The sequence below is a fragment of the Micropterus dolomieu genome, linkage group LG10 (genome assembly GCF_021292245.1).
Source record: "Micropterus dolomieu isolate WLL.071019.BEF.003 ecotype Adirondacks linkage group LG10, ASM2129224v1, whole genome shotgun sequence".
In the NCBI taxonomy this organism is placed as follows: Eukaryota; Metazoa; Chordata; class Actinopteri; order Centrarchiformes; family Centrarchidae; genus Micropterus; species Micropterus dolomieu.
This window is the reverse complement of record NC_060159.1, coordinates 6351737-6370366: the sequence shown is the minus strand read 5'-3', so window position 1 is coordinate 6370366 and position 18630 is coordinate 6351737. Positions and strand designations below refer to the sequence as shown.

Genomic DNA, 18630 nt, shown 5'->3' with positions numbered 1-18630 from the left:
GGGACCTGGAGGGTTTTTTTTTGGTTGTACTATCAGCATGCAGGGATGTAAAAGTGCAGCAGTACAAAGAATAATTCATCATAAGACAAGTAAATCTTCACTTAACATGCTGACATCACTGAACATTTGGCATTTTTGCTTGAGAAATGTTTTCAACGATGAATTGAAACAGTTTCCAATTAATTTAATATTAATAAACTGATTGTTGTTTTACCTCTAAATAGGAATACTCTCAAACAGTACAGTGTATGCCCTGCCTCATACAGCATGACCAAGGTATATAAATGCAGGCTATTGTTTGGTTGCTATACCTAAGTAGAACAGTAGGTTTAAGCCTCCACAAGCTGTTTGATGGTATTTTGACTTGGCAGAAACAAAAGCACAGGTTATTAATAACATTTGCAATTGCTATTATTAAGTATCCATGTAACGCTCCATGCAGGCTTTGGTCTGTATTACTGTTTAAACTCTCACCTTCCCCCTTGGTTTCAATAGGTGGACAGGACAGAGCAGTTCAGTTGTAGCTGGTAACTTTTTGTACCCAATTAAAAGCACCTGACCTGTTCATTCCTTGAACTTGTGATAAACCATCACATCTAGAAACTTGCAACATCTTCAGCTGATGAGTTGATCACCCACTGACACGAGATCCGGATTAAATTTATGTAGGGATTGTGAATGCCATTTGAGACACTATTTTCAAATAAAGTTGGATTATGTGAGATGCAAAATGATATTTATGAATTTACAGTATGTGACTACTATTTCCTTCTTTGCAAAAACCATAATCCTGATGATTTCTGCTTTCTTCCTTTCTAAATGAAGAAGCTGCAGTGATGAAAGGCTCACTGGGATGATCTTTAACATGTTTTATCTTTTAATACAAAATACTATTTTACAAAATATGTCTTGACTTTACAGTAAAACTGCTGTAAATGTTGCGATGTTAAATATGACTCAGGTGGGGACAGGCCGGTTCACAGCTCTCTGTCATCATCTCTGTGGCTCTCCACAGTCCAGAAAGCAGAACAACTTTAAAAAGGAGGCATGGAGAGGATTCAGGTCAGAGTTTCTGCAGGAAGCGGAGCACCAGGTCTCGCAGTGTGGTACGCAGCGGTTCGTTGTTGTCGCAGACGATGTGTGTCCCATCCTCCTCCAGCTGAATCAGTGTGTCCTCTGCCTGCAGGTGCAGAATGTGTCCGTCTGCTGTCTCCTCCACTTTGACCTCTGTAATACCATGCTGCGGGGGGGGGTGGGGGGGGGCAAAACAATTGCTGAATTTAACATGTGTCAAGCAAAATCAGAGGTAGGAATGTTCATTTGTACAAAAAAAAAAAAAGTAAAGGAAAATTTAAAATCCCTAGTCAGTTTTACAAAACCGATTTTTTAGTTATTGTTGGGACATGCTCATGCAGTTAATTCAATCTAAGATGTGCGGTGGTAAAATCCCTGTCCTCTACTATATAAAACTACTAATCCCAACAGCGTTATGCATGAGGAGATTGTAATGTCAAGTGGGATGAGATTTACATCTGCCGTCATCTCCCTCGGGAAAACAAAAGCCACATCCGATGAGGAGGCAAAGACAAGGGGGCTCAGTACAGAAATTAATTTGAACTGCTAATACTAAGGTTCCAACAGATGGCTGCAGACTTCCCACCTTTTGCAACGTGGCCAGGAAAGCTTCCAGGGGCACAGCTCCACTAAGCAGGGGTTTGGGGGCCAGCACCACTGGAGGCTCCTCTATTACCCGCTTCCTCTTTTTGCTGGGGGGCGCTGGAGGGGGTTTGGGCACTGACTGGCAACACAGAAGAATATGTTCATATTTACTCATTCATATTTGTGCGACACTTTCAGAAGATACACGCACGCTCACTTGCAGTGTGTGTTTGTTGTCCTTGGAGTGCAGCACTGCAGACACAGTTGCCAGGGAGATGCCAGGTTTAATCTCAGAGGGTACCAGGGAGTTGGCCAGCTAGGAATAGAAGAATGAGACTTTTAGACTTTGAGAAAATTGGCCACCTGTGCACTGATAGGAGTTGGAATATCTCCATAATACATTTTAGACACCATATGTCATAATCTCCTACCAACACATGAGAGAATTTAAAATATGCACTTGCCATCTGTTTCCAAAAAGCGACTGATTTTATCTTTTATTCAACATTGTCAAGTGAGTTTATTAGATCCCTTTTAACCAGACAAGTTGAAGAAGAATGTATTCATACCCACATGAGCTCGAGCTGCGCGAGTTACTGCTCTGATGTGACTCACCTCAGGCAGTATGTAGACACGTTCGTAGCGGCGTCTGAAGGGCAGGTTGAGAACAGAGCAGCGTCTGTAGGACATGGGAGGGGGCTGCAGCTCCAGCATCAGATCAGAGCGGTGGGACTGGGTCAGAGGAGGCTGAGTGTACTGCTCTGGACACACAACGTGGAGGGGCTGCAGGAGGGAAAAGCAAGGAGACACTGATCCAACTTCCTTCTGGCTGAAACAGGCCTTTGAGGTGGATTAATTAAAGTAGCTTTTACACACATTTGCTGTTCTAGACTGAACCTGCTTTTACTGAAGACAGACGGGACTAAATGCAGTTTTAAAAGGAATAACCATTGTTGATCATCGGAAGAGAAAGGTACCAAATAACCACTTTGTACCATGCGGAAAAGGGCAATGAAATAAGTTTAAATAAGTATTTAAAACTGAGAAATGTGTTTTCCTTTAGTCATCTAAAATGAAAGTCGTCAGCAATGTTGGCAAAGACACATCAAACATGTTTATAAGTCCTTATTTTAACCATAACCATGGTGATGTTGCTTGTGACTACCAGGTTTTACTGGACTCAGTTTTTACAGATACAACACAAAATAAAAGCATCAGGGGACATTATGTCAGTGTCTGGAGGAAAATCTCAGTGCCCAAGTCTTAATTATCCAATCAGGCTGCATTGTTCAGAATTGGCTGAGCCATAGGACCTGTGGCTAACCTGAACCGTGCATGTCTAGCTAATGCAGCTTATGAAACTCTACAGTTGCATGACTCTTGGAGATGGAATTGATGGACACAATCAGATACTGTGTACTGAAGAACAAGAATATAAAACAGTCACGGGATCACCAAGGTCAGTAGGATTCATCCTTTGGAGACCATGAATATCTGTACAAAATCTCACAGCGATGCATTCAACATTTGTTGAGATATCTGGAGCAAAGTGGTGGACTGACACTGACCTTGACCTCCTTAGACTTAAAGTTATTAGCATGGATAAAAAAAATAAAATAATGAAACTAATGATCATATGAATGCCACTAGACATATCTGAGCTTTAATCTAAACCTGCTGTTTAAAAGAGACTTAAGGTCATACAGTGATTGACAACTCAAGATGTCTGCAGCTGCAGTCCTTTAGGCAGGACACGTATTTGATTTCATTGAGTATCTGACAAACAGAATGGGGTCTTGCCCAAGGACACTTTGACATGTAGACCGGGGGAGCCGGGCCCTGACCTTCCTGTTAGTGGACTGCTCTACCGCCTCAATCCACAGCCGCCCCTAACTAGAGCGGTTGACTAAATGAGGAGAGTGGAGAATATTTCATCATACAAGAATGATAGGGTCCCAATGAATCACTCAGAATTAAACCGTCAATTTGCCTCTGCAGCATTTCAGGACTGTTCTGTATTCCCCCCCCACCTGCTCTGCCATGAAGGCTGATCTAATACTGTTCTGTTATCTTGTTTGTGCCTTGCCTTCTAGCTTGTAAAAACTTGTTTCCATTCTCTGGTTTCACCCACAGGAATGCTGCTGCCTCAGTGATTATTTGCTTGTTGCACAATTCACCTCTTCCCAGTGTTGCGTGTAAACAAAAAAAAAAACCCATGAGGCAGCTATTTCTGAGCTACACAAATTCATCTTTTTCCATTCATTATCTCACTCTATTCTATTCACTCTTAGACACCCTGTTACAAAATCATTTTATGTAGGTGCAATCTGTTCACCGCTTACTTCTGCTTGTTTCTGTAATTGGTTGAGAAAAAGTGCTAACAGTACATTTAACATATTTACGAATGGGATGGTGACATTACAAAAAAAAAAGTTCACCTGGACTTCCTTGAGCAGCTTTGACACTTGGTGGAAGTTGAGCCGCGTGTCAATGGGACAGTAAACACACTTCATAGCCAGCGGCTGGTAGGGAGCCAAAGCATCCAGGTAAGAAAAGTCTGGCTCTGGTGGTAAGAAAGTCAATAAGGCTTTTAGAAGCTTAGCCTTTGCTTTATAATTACAGGATGACATATTTTCATCCGTGTCTAGTGTTATGATATAGGAGTGCTTGAAATACAGTTACCAGTGAAGATGATGGTGTTGAGGCTGGATTTGCCCCACAGCTCCATGAAATGAACCACGTCCCCGAAGCGCAGAGAGGGGTGACCGGTGAACACCACGCAGGGCTGACGGAACTCACTGCTGAAGTCTCCGTGAATGCTGGGGTAGTGCTTCAGCTTGTTGGTTTGGATCAGCTGAAACAACAACAACAACAACGCTGGATGAAAACTCTTATTTTTGATAGGAAAGACCAAATCACTTTCAGTGCCACACAAAGTGTTGTTCATTGTCTATTGTTACTTTTGTTCAAAAACTATTTTTTGTTGTTTGTTTAAGGAAATAGGACCAAAAATATTTCAAGTGATCCCTGGATACAGACTTTATTCATGAAATCACCTTTCTGACCTTCAGTGACCTGCTCACCATAGTATTTGACTGATTCAAAGGGTTTCCCTAATGCAAAGACTAATTAACATCCATCAATACAATACAGTAAACACTGGCATGTTGTACTGATCTCAGATAAATGCATATAATTTGAGAAACCCAATCCAGGCTTCGTTCTGGCCTGCATGATCAGTTCAATGCTGATTTGCTAGCAGAAAATCTGATTTCCCACTATCCACTATCTCTGAAAGCCACAGCAGCAGGACTCACCTCTGCATGGGGGAATGGAGGTTCTGGAAGATACACCTTTGTTTGCTTGTTATGGCAAAGCCTAAAATAACCCAGAAAAAACAATAGTAAATGTAGTCAGAATATCAAAGAATGATCCTGGCTATGAACAATTATGAATATTTCATATCATTCGATAACGATAATTATCAGGGTTAATGTCAAATCATTATTTCTTTCAAGTTTAAAGATTTTTGCTCCTGAGCGAAAGTTGAAGAAACCAAGTGGTTAACTGTAGTAAACTTTTCTTTATGGTCAGAACAAACACTTGCCAAAACAGTGAATCACTTAACAAATGAGGTGGAACGTTTATGATGAAATCATAAACAAATATGCATGAGTAAAATTAAATTAACTTTTCCTCAGCAAAATTAATATCTTAAGAGAAAAAATTAAGTGCTAATACATTCATGATTCAAATGAATTAAATCAAACATTTGATGAAAATCTGTTATATTTTTAATGAGGAAAATTATATTGCTACAATTATTATTGTTTTATTGCCCAGCCCTACTTCAACACTGACTGTCCATTTTGTTCTGAATGTCTAATATGTAAGAAGTCACTGAAATTTTACTTTAATCCTGCATATTTGTATTAATTTTCTTTTCTGTCATTGCTGCTTTCCTTCTAGGTTCTGTACAATGATTTCTGAAATAAGGAAATTTGGACGCACAGCTCCTCACCATTCAGCAAAGATCTGAGAGAACTCCAGCGAGCTGTTGGCAACAGGAGAGATAAAGTAGAAAGGCGTTGTGCCAAGGTTGGCGCTCTCGATGAACTGGTACAGACATTCCAGCAGGTCATATATCACCCCCGAGGAGTAGCACGGCACTAGCACATTGCCTCCTGCTCGAATCGTCATGGCTACAGGCACAGGTGAATAATAGATACTAACCTTAAAAACACTCCAGAGACAATAAGATTTCTCATTTAAACAAGGCATGAAGCATGAAAGGTTTAATAAAAAGTATTTACTTATATATGTTTCATAAATGTGTTTATTTATATAACATCAGTACATTTTAACCTACCAAGATTGCTGCAGAATTCTCCCAGCATGCCGTCTGGATTGGCTGTGGGCATTTGGGTGAGGCCTGTCAGAATCAGAACATCACTGTTCTTAAGGGAGCTTTGGTCCATCGGCTGGGAGAAGGGAAGAAGAGACATTTTACTAAAAAGATCTGGGATATTCATTTAAATGCATTTTACATAAATTCATCTAAAGTCAAGCAAAACACTAGTATCACATTCGTGGCTATTGCAGGTTTTTCTCAAGCCCAGTGTGTAATTTTATCTAGCACTAGGCCTGTTGACCTACCTGTGGGTGTGTGGTGAGGAGGGATGAACCAGACACATAGGAGACTTTCTCATGATGAGACTGGATGATCCAGTTGGAGCTACCCAATGAGTACCCGGAGCTTAAGGGGGACACCTGCACAGCTCCAAACAACTCCTGCAGACCAGTTGTCAGTATGAGAACACGAACATAGTGGAAAAACAGAAATAAAACAGATACTGCTGTTCAGTAGAGTGTACATGCACAATAATTGATTCTGACAGATTGACAGAGTGAGAAAGTCCTGCATGAGAAAAACAAACACTCTCTCTATAGTGCAAATAAAGTAAAAAGCAGGCTCTTTTCTCTTTGATTTTTAGGTTTGAGCTTTGAGTGTTGCTTTAAAAAGATTATTATACTTACTTTTTAACTGAGGCTCTTTTAACCAGACATGCATCTTCTATATAAACACATCATAATATGCAAAAGCATGTGCATATAAATGTGCCATACATATTGTAACATTGTTATATATACCACCAAAGGTTTGTATATAGAAAGTAGTACATACAGTCTGATCTGCTGGGCTGTATTAATTGAAGCCTGACATTTGTGTCAGTGTCAGTATTAGAGTATGCCTGTGCAGAAAGTGTAGGAGCAAAGAGGTTCTTACCACTTTCTGTGAATAACCTACAAGCTGCACCTTGCTGAGGGCAGAGTTGACCTCCTGCATGCTGTAGCATCGCTTCCACGTCCACACATCGACTGCATCCTTCAGCGGCCCAGGGAGCATCCTAGTATAAGAAATGATTTATTTATTCACATCAAATTGTATTATGTTAAATGCATCTGCTGAAAAGTAAGCGAAAATACAGTCAGACTGCATTATAAAAACGTGTAAATTAAAACCAAAGCGCAACAAGATAAGCAGAGACAGGTAAAAAGCTAGTATGAGATCACAACTGTTTATCTACCTTTGCATTTCCTTGTTTTTCCAGCAGGTGGCAGACTGTGCTTTGGGAACTCTCTCCATAAAGTTCACCAGCTCCTCCATTAACAATCTGAGGAAAGTAACAGCAAGAATCAGCATTTCTTAAATAACTGAAACAGTAGGTAACATATTTCACAATACATCAGTCAGAGTTTATTTGAGACAACATATTATTCTTCAAACTCAAAAGAACTCAGATCCAATTTAGAAATAATATGATGATGTTTTCGTCCTTTGTATCTCCTTACCTCCCAATCTGCAGGGTGGGTTCTGTGGCGTACACTGTCCCAGTGAAGCCTGTGTATTCAGTGATGTAGGGCAGGGCCATCATACAGTGGTAGTTGGAAATCAGTATGACGTCAATGGTAGATAGATCCAACAGTTCTCTCTGTTGCCGATATAAATGGAAAACATACATACACTTATTTAGACCAAATATGAATTATTATTCTAAGCAGATTAATTATAATTTACATTTGAACTAGGCCTACTGATTGTGGAATAATGATTAATAACTGTGGCAATAACACAGTAGAGAAAAGTGAACGGAAAGTCTGAGCTGGTAAGTTGGTGTAGTCATACAGTGAAAATGAAACTGACCACATACCACTTTGTCATGTAGGTCTATGTATTCCCTGTCCTAAACATGTTAGTATTATAATTTCCAAGCATAAAATTATTATGATTGATGTCTTAAGCAAAACAAAAGAAATGCACTTTAGCTAAATAAACTGTATGTGTGGTTTACTACCTCAGGGAGACAGAACTCTGGCTGCGAGTCCACAAACACTCTTCCTGCACACTCCTTCAGCTCCTGGAAAGATGGAAACAAATAGTTTGTTTGCTTGTGTAGCCCTCTGTCACAGACAAATCTAAATTACACTTTATAGACATAGAAACAGAAACAAACTTCCGACTCACATTTCAGATCAGATGCAGGTAAAATGCCAAGTGAATATAATACAACCATCATACCTTCTCCAAGGTTACAGTTCCATCCTTAGAGACCCAACCTGGCAGCTTGGAGAGTCTTGGGCTGAAAAAGCACAAAAAAAAAGAACAAATCCTCATGATTCAGTATGATGCCAAGTCTACCACCCATAAATGATTTAGTGACTAAATGAAGAAAAGCACTACCTGCTGATGACAGTGACTCACCTGTGCACAAGGGGAAGGGGCAGGAAGTTGAGGACAGAGGTTGTGTCCAGCCCACAGTCCAGCATGATAGTGGTGGATTTGAACTTGAGGACATTGCAAGGCAATGTAGGATGACCAGACAGACAATACTGAAAGACAGGGAAGGACAAATCACTGGGGAAACGTAGAAAAACACTGTGCCAACAGCACAACACTGGTCAGATAGAGTAACATTAGTCTCATTGTAAGAACAAACTGCTCAGTTGCATTAACCAATTGACTGCCTATTTATCGTTCACTGGGGACTGCACACATTAAGTACTTTACACAGCCTAGCTGTTACCCGCCTAGTTAGCGCCAGTGGATGAGAGGACCTAACAGGGCTATTAGCTGCTAAGCTAATAGAGTAGCTATATCTACAACTACAGTGAACGCATTGTTATAGTCAGTTGGGGTTGACTTGGATACTTTAATAATGCTTACAGCCTGTTTACTCACCAATTTCATTTTTAACACTGCTAACGATTGCTAAATTAGTGTTAGATATTCGGCTTCGCTAACACTGCATCTTTCTTCTCACTTTTTACGGAACTCCGCTCGCTTTGTTTCTGTGAGTGTTGTTCTCTACTGCCCTCTACAGACGTGGAGTATTTCTTCAGTAAATAGCGTTTACAGGCAGGCCAAATACCTAAACAACCGGACGTCTTTGTTTGTTTGTAACTGCCTTGAAAAGGAACACCGTGGTCCACGAAATACTGAATAAAACATCAATGCGACGCAAAGCGTCGATAATTGTTGTCAACAAATGCACGTGCCCATAGCCTGCAGGGCTGTCAATCAAATTCGCTGGCTCTGACCAGAGACATACATCGATCAGTTCACAAGGGACCGACGTAAAAGTCCCTTGTAGATATGCCGATACTGTTATTGTTATTATGATGATATGAGTTTGGCTGCCAACCCTTAACCTATTTGGTTTATAGATTATATGATCTGGATGTTTTATGCAGCCAGAGGCAGGCCGATTGCTACAGGACGGTAAAGTAACCCAACACTTTCCATTCACTACTCTGGTTTAGCCCCCTCCTATGCTAGTAGTGGCTAGCCTTCAACATTAACAACCTGTCAAACCACTCCCAAGTGACTCAGGCAGTAGATTTACCTCGAGAAAGTGAAATTAGTTACGTGGTAATGTTGCGAAACTGATGTAGTAACACTGGTACCCAACGACGTCTGTATCTCCGGTAGGTACTGTGTCTTTTTTTGCTAAACAATCCGTCTATTTGTAGCTAACAGCTAACCAGAAGATACCAATGTTAGTTGGCTTTTGAAACTACTGAGGTCGATGTTTTCTAATGGAGGGTTTGTACAGTTATTAGTCAAGAGGATTTACGAGCGAACAAAGACAGGTAACGTTAACGTAAGGAGTTTCTTTAGAAAATACACACATTTTAATCGACAGCTAGATTAGTGGTAAACGTCGGTTGTTACACCAAGTAGTGAACCTCTGCACGCATTCATTCACAACTGTTGAAGTTAGTTTCATATTGTAATAACGTGAATGGTAACAACTGAGTCTTTGTCTCCCTGTCCATAAAACCGAAGGTGTTGCGTTGTTCTTGCTTAACGTTACTCAAACATGTACACTCAAAGCAGTAATCAGTCAATAAACTTCAGACAATGGCATGCATTAGTCCTATATGTCACCAGTGAACTAATGAATTTATCATACATTAGCAAAGGCAGAATATGGCAAATAATGTCCAGGAATAAAAGACCTTTCAGCATTTCTGTTCAAACTGGTCTATTCATAATCTGCTGACATTTAAAGTGAACTGCCTGAAATTAGTATCTGCAGTTTAGCATTGCAGAAATAACTTTTTTTTTTTAATGTCATGTCATGCCATATGTTATCATGACTGTCCTTGGGTCATCCTCTTTGCTTCTTGTCACGTTGGTTGAGCATTTGATCAAACAAGTGTCTCTCTTTATTTGACAGACCAGAGGAGGTACACGCTCGGTTTCTTCGCCATGGGGAACTCCTGCAGTAATCTGGGGATCCCTCCAGCCAAGGGCCCCAATACTGTGGGATGCACTGACTTCATGATGGACCACACTGCACAGGTAAAGCAGAACCAGATATCTGATCACAGAGGAAGTGTTCACACTGTATGTATATTCTTTAGATAGGCAAAGGAGTGTTTACTAAAGGACAGGACCCACCCCAACCACAGCCTGTTCACCCTGCTGCCTTCTGGATCGTGGCCTGTAGAAGCGGGACACACTTATTGGATAACTGAGCAATGTTATGTCATGTAGTACTTACAGTACATCTTTGTTTAGTCACTGTGAAGAACAGCATCAGAATGTCTGCAGCAATAAGAAGCTGATAATCGATTCCATTACAGCACTAGTCATTACATTAGTTATCAAATGGAGATTACACTGAATAGCCTAAATGTGTGTCAGATTTTCCCACATTAAGGGTTTGGTGTTGTCTGAAGTTATGTCAAACAGCAGCATTAGGCTATCTTGGCTCAATTGTTGAGTGTCTGTGTGATCAAATAACATTATTGTTATGCCTTAGGTATCCAGGAATTGTTGTCTGGGGGAGAGGCCTTTAATATCAGACTTTGAAACCCCCTCTGGAATACAAAAGAGACTGTGAACTTCTTTGTCTGCCTTGTTTACAGGGCAGCTTCTTCCGTCTATACTATCCTTGTCAAGAGACTGAAAAAGCTGAAAAACCCGACTGGGTGCCGTGCAGGGAGTATTTTAACGGTCTGGCAGACTTCATGAAAATCAACCGGACTCTCAGTGAAAGGATTTTCAACTACCTCTTTGGTAATTTAGTAGAAATTAGCAATGTACAGAACATTTCAAATGGGTTTCATACAAGTGTATGCTGTTTTAACTAGTCTTATCAGGAACATAGTGCATGTTTTTATAAATTTATGACTAATGTAATATACTTATATATATTATGCCTCACAATGTTTCCAGTGTTATAGGTTTCTGAATGTTTTTCCCTCCTTCCAAGCGGACATAGGTTTTGCTTCTTTTCGACAGTGTTTCAATCAGAAACACGTCACAAATGTTATTTTTTATTTTTGTCAGAGTTGTGTCATTGTTGCACAGTTACCCAGAGAATGCAAGTGAGAGCAGAAATGATTACATAATTAATTAAAGCTGCAAGTTGCAATGATCGGGGTCCAAGCAGGTCGCAAATACGTTCAAACTTTGACATTTTCAGAGTAGAAGACAGGATGCAGATGACTTGAGAGATTAAAGTGAAATAATTTTGACTCTAAGCCAAGCCATTTTCGAGATAACTGATGTGACTATATGAAATAATTATGACATAAGTTGTGGGTAGAATTTCCAACCCGCCTTCCAAGTTTTAAGGTTTCTGCTGTAGAAACACTTTTTAGCAGAGAAAGAATCAGAAATCTTTACAGGATCCACGTACAATAAGCAAACTTTGACTCCCAATGACCTCGCTGAGCAATTAAAAACACTCCACATAGGTCGCAAGTAAGATTTGGCCACCTAGACCTTCGTTTTCCGTAGAGCAAGTTATTTACTCACTGAGCCACTGGTGAGAGTAGGTTTTTGCACACCTCACAAGTTGAGACCTATACAGTCTATGGTTGAGACAGTGACCTTACATATATACCAGACTGGTGTAGTGTTTTAACTTAAAACGCTTATACGGTAACTGTCAAAATGTTGGTGATAAAATTCTGACACAATTCACACATCAATCATCATTTGGGTATATTGTCAAATATTTTGGTGACGTTTGAAGCAACACCATGCAAGAAAGAAAATGTTGTGCACACTGTACAAACTGTAAGATACTGAAAATCACTGCTGTGTTGACTGTCAATTTTGGTAGCATTTGAACAAAGACTTGTGTAGATATAAACTACGCACAAATATAAGGACATTTGTGTTGATTATATTATTTCTACCAAATTATTTTGGTAGAATTATTATAATAATTATTTCTATGCTTGTGACAAATGCCGGTTGAAACGGGATAACATCCCACAGCAGTGTGCACTTCAGAATTGAAGTAAAAAAGTAAAAACTAGATGAGCGAAGTCCGTAGATGATCTTGCCAAAGTTTCAGGATGACTGTGTTTGATGAGTTTGTGAAAATAGGATTTTGAGAAAAGTGAGAAATAGTCCCCAAAATGTGACATTTTGAGAGCAGATGATCACTGGAGCAAAGATGCAGATGAATTCAGAAACTAAAATGATGAAAGAATTTTGACTCTAAGCCAAGCCATTTGATTTGATAATTGCAAAAACAGAAGTTGATTGTTACAGCACCACCATGAGGTCAATGGTGGTCTTGCGCATGAGTAGTGGGTGCTATTTGCAACCCACCTGTTAATTTTAGCAGAGAGAGAAAGAAAGAATAAGGAGAACAAACAAGCTTCCTGATCGGACCCCTGAATATGAAATAATTATAAGTGAAGTAACTGGAGAAATTTATGGGAAACTGCAGTTGCGTGGAAGATGGGAAAACCTACAACATGGGGCATGCTTTGGGAAATGGTCATCAGTAATATAATTTCTATAAAAACACTGGTATTGCTCTTCTGTTTTTTGTCACTTGTTTATTTCAGGGTCTTTTAAGATTCCAGCCTACCTGGATGCTCCATTCAAATCAAATGAAAAATGTCCTGTAGTCATCTTCTCCCATGGCCTTGGAGCCTTTCGGTATACACAATCACTTTTCACACTGCTACAGTATTTACTCTGCTCTCATCAGCTACTGACATCTCCTTGGTGTTTTCTAGGACTTTGTATTCAGCTGTATGTGCCGAATTGGCTTCTCAGGGCTTCATTGTGGCGTCTGTGGAACACAGGTATTTATATAGATTCTTTAAAAAATACTTTTAGCTGATGTGTTCTTCATGTTGACATTGAAGCCTTAGGCATAAGAACTATATTCAAGTAGGCTGACAATATGTGCAGAGAAAATGTGAATCTAAGGCCGCCTGTCAGTTGGAGAAATTTTTAGTTGACTGTTAGCCAAGCGAACAATAACTGAGGGCAGTCCCGTCTGCAAGCGGCTGTCTGTTTATCTGTGCAGTAGAAGTGGAAAGGGTGTGCACACAATAGTACGAACCAGGTCATCACATTTCTTTTCAGTATAGAGACAAGGGGACCATATGGAGATGAACATAATGGCCACAGTTAGTCTTTCACTCGTGTGGGTGGAAGTGGTATTCCACTGAATTTTTGCAGCCGGTTAAAGGCTAAAGCCACAGAAAAAGCATGTGCTAGTGCTGTGACCTAGTTCATAGGTGTGACATGAGACAGACTTTGTTTCACATGACTGCACTGGCGGTCAGAGGTCAGTCCAGCCGCTCAGCAACTGGTGCTTTTGTCACACTGTCAAATTAGTTTGCTTAGTCTCTTGACCAGAAACAAGCCAAAGCAGTCATAAACAAAGGTCAAGCCGGAGCTGGGAACTAAACGCACGCTAAGTTTGTGTGTATGGGTTTGTGTGAGAGATGTTGTAACAGCGATAATCATTAATAGATGAGGATTACTCATGTGCAGCCTAGTAACAGAAACTTTTTTCCATATTCACCAGAAACAGGATATACTGTAAGCTCATGCTAAAACCCTGTATTTCCACGTCACATGAAGGAAGTTTTATATTCATGTTTCCATTTTAACCCAGCCTATAATAGTATAATAATAGTAATAATAACAAGCACGTTGGTACTCAGCCTTCGACTCATTATATATTTTCTTTTTTTCTGTGCAGAGACCAGTCAGCCTCAGCTACGTATTATTTTCGTGAGAAGACAGAGTCAGAGAAGGCAAATGCGAAAGCGCCTAAAACATCTGGCTCAGCCCAAGACAACTTGATAAGAGAGTGGATGTACTACAGAGCTCTGCGGCATGGAGAGAGGGAATTCCCCCTCAGAAATAAACAGGTAACAAGTATATCATATGGACGGCACTTTGGGAGGTAAAAGCCCCGTGCAGGGTTTCTCAACATAATGCCATGTTTAAACCAACAATCACTGTATTAAGGTGGAGACATAATTCTTCTTCTAAACAGTGTGGGTTTAAGAGTGACAGCAGCTATATTGCACAACATCTGACCTTTATGCCAATATGCTGCATGACTCAGATCTTCCAATCAAACCACATCCTGGTTTCTTCAGTAAAATCTGAATTTTTATTCTGGTGTGTCTCACATTTAAACCTTTCCCCCGTTTTTATCTCAACATTTCATCTATGCTGTCTTAACAGTTTTCTGTTGTTTAAGTTTGTATTTATGTTAAGGACTAGCTCCTATTTCAGGTGTGTTTTTATTAACTTTTTTCCTGACTTGTGTGAATCTTTGTGTCACTGCCAGGTGAAACAGAGAGCAGACGAATGCATTCTGGCTCTGGATAAACTCATTGAAATCAACTCAGGGATAGCAGTGCAAAACGTTCTGCAAACACAGTTTGACTGGACGACGTTGGAGGTAGTAACCTTTTCATCAACCTTTTTTTTTTGTCAGCAGGCAGTATAGGGTTATTTCTGTTTATTATTGCAGTAGATAAGGCTCCAGGAAATTCACAGGGGGGAAAAAAAGCACATATCATGTACTAAAGCAAGCCCTCACTGCGGAGACCCTGGATCTGTGCTGCATGTCATCCCCCCTCTCTCTCTCTCTCTCCACCCCTTTTTGCTGTCTCTCTTCAGCTGTTCCTATCAAATAAGAGGGAAACGTGTCATCCCACACCTAGTTACAGATGTCACAAACATAACTATTCCATTTAAGTTTGTTTTTTCCTCATAATATGACTAGAGAAAGCTTTAATGCAGACATGGTCACCAGTATCACTGGAGAGGGATGTGTTATGTGATATTGGTCCTTCCAGTAAAAACAAAACCTCAATAGAGAGCCTTTGGCAAGCTGTGGTATTACTTGTGTTTCTGTTTAAGTATAATTTAGGACAAATAATACTACTCCTACTTGTTCAAGATATTGTAGTGCTTCTCTCAGTCAGACATACCGTGTAGTGTTCAGTTGAGAGCACAAACAGTTAATTGTTCTACTCACTCGTCGTCCATTTCCTCTTGTCTCCTGGCTAACAGAACTCAATGGATATGTGTAGGATAGCAGCGGTGGGGCATTCCTTCGGGGGAGCAACAGTGGTTGAAGCTCTGTGCAAAGAGGTTAAATTCAAGTATGTGGATTTACAGTATGTTTCCTCCAGCAATGTAAAACATGGGAATAGTTTTATTTTTAATTATATATCACAGTAAAGACTTTAAACCAATACCCAAGCTTAGATGTAGATACTGAAGTAATGTGTATTCACTTCAGTTTTGCAATAACCTCCCCTGGAAACTGTCTGCAATCAGGTGTGGCGTAGCGCTGGACGCCTGGATGTTCCCTTTAGATGACGAGATCTTTCCTCGGGTGAAGCAGCCGATCTTCTTCATCAACTCGGAGAAGTTCCAGTGGGCGGGGAACATCAGCCGCATGAAGAAGCTGGACTCAGCAGTCATACAGAGGAAAATGATCACCATCAGGTATAATGGACAGCACGGAAGTTAGGTTACAAACTGAGTCTGCTGATTGTGTTAAGAGGTGTTGCCGTTTTCTCTGACCTTGCGGTGATGTTTTCCTTCAGAGGTACAGTCCACCAGAGTTTCCCAGACTTCACCTTCCTGACGGGCAACTGGATCGGTAAACTGATGAAGCTAAAGGGGGAGATTGACCCAGAACTCGCCATAGACCTCTGCAACAAAGCAACACTAGCCTTTCTGCAACGCCATCTTGGTGAGAACAATTAAGTGCCCGCAATCCCTGCTTGTCATCTCTAGTATCGCACAGGTTTATCATGACTCCTTTGTTAAAGCAGAAATACACATTTTCTATTCTTTGCTTTGCTGCAATTCTGAATCATGCTTAAAATCACGTTGGATTTTGTTTCAGGTCTAGAGAAGAACTTTAATCAGTGGGACCCTCTGATTGATGGGCAAGATGAAAACCTCATTCAAGGAACTAATATTACTGTGCTTCAGTCTGCCATCTGAACTGCCTCAAATACTGTGCTGCAGAAAACACCTGGGACTGTCTGGCTGTCAGCTGATCAGTCACAACAAGCCAGGCCAGGCCTGCTGCATTTCAAATGGACTGCGGGCCGTGTCCACCAAAGCGTTTTTTTCTGACGCCAGTGTCTTTTTTCAATTCATTCCAATGGTTGCGCCGCATTTTTTACAAGCTGGTCGCCGACAGTTGAAAAATATTCAACTTTGGGAAAAACGCTGCGCTCGTCACGGTCACTTTTTACTCAGCTGCCCAATCACAGTAGAGGAGGGGCGGGACAAATACCACACCGTAGCAACAGTTACTATCCTGGAACCGGGCTTCCTCCAACCTCCAAACTTGTGGTACTCGGCGAGATGTTTCCTCGCCCACAAAATCTCATGAACCCACATCCGGCGAGTCTGTCCTCTCTCTCTACCTGCTTCAGCTTTCTCTTCATACAGAGCAAGTACTGTACTGTGTGTTGACATGTTTACATCCAGTAAAGTTGGGTAGAACTACTTGCAACAAATATATCAACCAAATCAGTCGCAAAAAACGCTGCGCCTCAAACGCCCGCTAGCGCTCCCTGCTGGCAAAAAAACGCTTTGGTGGACACGGGCCTAATGATAACATTTGAGTAGTAATGGATAGGAAAGGTAATCTCTACCTCACCAGTAGGAAAGATTTTTCTTGACAGATAAAACACTTAGTGTTTCATGGGGCCTTAAGGTTGCGTACAAGCAGCTAAACAGTTCCTCTTTTCACTGTTTACCAGCAATTTCTTTTTAATCATTTTCATCTTTGAGTGTATATATAAACCACCTCAGATGATAATGTTAAATCACACGAAAAATGTATGTCTTTATATGACTTTCCTGCAGAGACAAGCTCCAGTATGATTGCAGTGTGATTATGTGATGAGGACTAGAATGAGAATCGTATCCAATCAATGAACTAGTGATGGATATTGTTAAAACATTAAGATTGAAGACTCTGGATTTATTTAGCTGGCCAAGAGAGCAAAACTAAATGTTTCCATCCTGAATCAACAGACAGCTACATAAGCATCATTAAAAGGATACAAACACTAAAAAGGTTGCAGGTACCATACGCCATGACACACAGTACTGTTCATCCTGGGTCAACGACTTTTATATATTTACCGTCTGAAATATCTGCCATTTATACACAACAGAAAAATAAATATGGTTTGTATACAGATACATTTTGTGCCATCTTATTTTAGTGGCTTCATCTTCCAGGTACTTTAATAGGCTAAAACTAAAGCATTTCAATAACATGCTTGTATAATGTCCATTACCAACAACTATTTGTTGTCATAATTCTGAATAACTAGTCTTTGCTAACTGTTTGATACTTATGACACAAAGTGTTTGTATGAAACTGACAATTTCTGAGAATGCTGTTTATACACCATTTGGAAAGTCTTGGTCAAGCTGTGATTAAATCAAAAATAATACAAGTACTTAAACGATCAATTATAGCTGCTGCGAAGCAGAATCTGGGCCAGTCATTTTGAGGAGGACAATGAAGACAACTGCGAATTACAGGAGGGTCCAGCAGCACAACGCCTGCATAGGCATTAGCATGTTTATTCTGCAGGGCCCAGGGCTAAAACCTCAGACACCAAGGGCAAGTCATGGTCTTGTGAGAAACCAGATTGCGTCACACTGTAACTACTCACTCGATAGGGTTGCACGTAAAGGTAGATTTCAAACTACAGTAGTAAATTTGCACTATCTACATAAAAATGAATTGAATAACATCTGTCCGGGACAGATTTGTTGCTATGATTGATGAGCAGATGATTATTATCACTGAATCTTTCTTTATTTCTCAAAGATTACCATTTAATCAACATTTGTATATTTACTACATTAATATACAGTAAAGAAACCGACAGCTTCGCTTCATACTGAATACATCAAAATACAATACAGCTGTATCACACGCTTTTCAAATTACTGTACAATTAAATTACTTCTGTAATTAATTATAAAATATAACTTACTGTAGTTCAAATTTGACTATGGCCTATAACAGTATTATGCGGTTTACAAATGCAGTAAAGTCAGTAGTGCAAATAGGTTAAGTTACAAAGCCACAACCTGACGGTGGTTTCAGTGCATTTCTGAACAGGCTT

At 40.2% G+C, this 18630-nt stretch overlaps 2 protein-coding genes across 5 annotated transcripts; one reads left to right on the top strand and one right to left on the bottom strand.

The window, feature by feature from the left end:
- Positions 1-854: 854 nt before the first annotated feature.
- On the bottom strand, positions 855-9369 carry ints9 (integrator complex subunit 9). 2 transcript variants are annotated; one of them, XM_046060340.1, is made up of 17 exons: positions 8885-9369; positions 8423-8550; positions 8240-8300; positions 8016-8078; positions 7513-7652; positions 7248-7334; positions 6947-7067; positions 6316-6450; positions 6029-6140; positions 5681-5861; positions 4977-5037; positions 4342-4513; positions 4098-4222; positions 2275-2442; positions 1877-1975; positions 1661-1798; positions 855-1240 (listed from the first exon to the last, which is right to left on the bottom strand). In XM_046060340.1, the coding sequence occupies exons 1-17, from the start codon at positions 8906-8908 to the stop codon at positions 1064-1066; spliced, it is 1992 nt and encodes a 663-aa protein (XP_045916296.1). In that variant the 5' UTR covers positions 8909-9369; the 3' UTR covers positions 855-1063. The 2 variants fall into 2 exon arrangements, with proteins under 2 accessions (XP_045916296.1, XP_045916297.1); XM_046060341.1 differs by having other exon boundaries at positions 8900-9362.
- On the top strand, positions 9323-17689 carry pla2g7 (phospholipase A2, group VII (platelet-activating factor acetylhydrolase, plasma)). Of its 3 annotated transcripts, none has more exons than XM_046060344.1 (11): positions 9323-9439; positions 10401-10525; positions 11095-11245; positions 13039-13132; positions 13213-13281; positions 14193-14364; positions 14793-14906; positions 15524-15615; positions 15794-15964; positions 16066-16214; positions 16371-17689. In XM_046060344.1, exons 1-11 carry the CDS (start codon positions 9406-9408, stop codon positions 16469-16471), a joined length of 1272 nt encoding a protein of 423 aa, XP_045916300.1. In that variant the 5' UTR covers positions 9323-9405; the 3' UTR covers positions 16472-17689. The 3 variants fall into 3 exon arrangements, with proteins under 3 accessions (XP_045916300.1, XP_045916301.1, XP_045916298.1); XM_046060345.1 differs by lacking the exon at positions 9323-9439 and adding an exon at positions 9491-9645; XM_046060342.1 differs by lacking the exon at positions 9323-9439 and adding an exon at positions 9666-9810.
- The last annotated feature ends 941 nt before the right edge of the window (positions 17690-18630 follow it).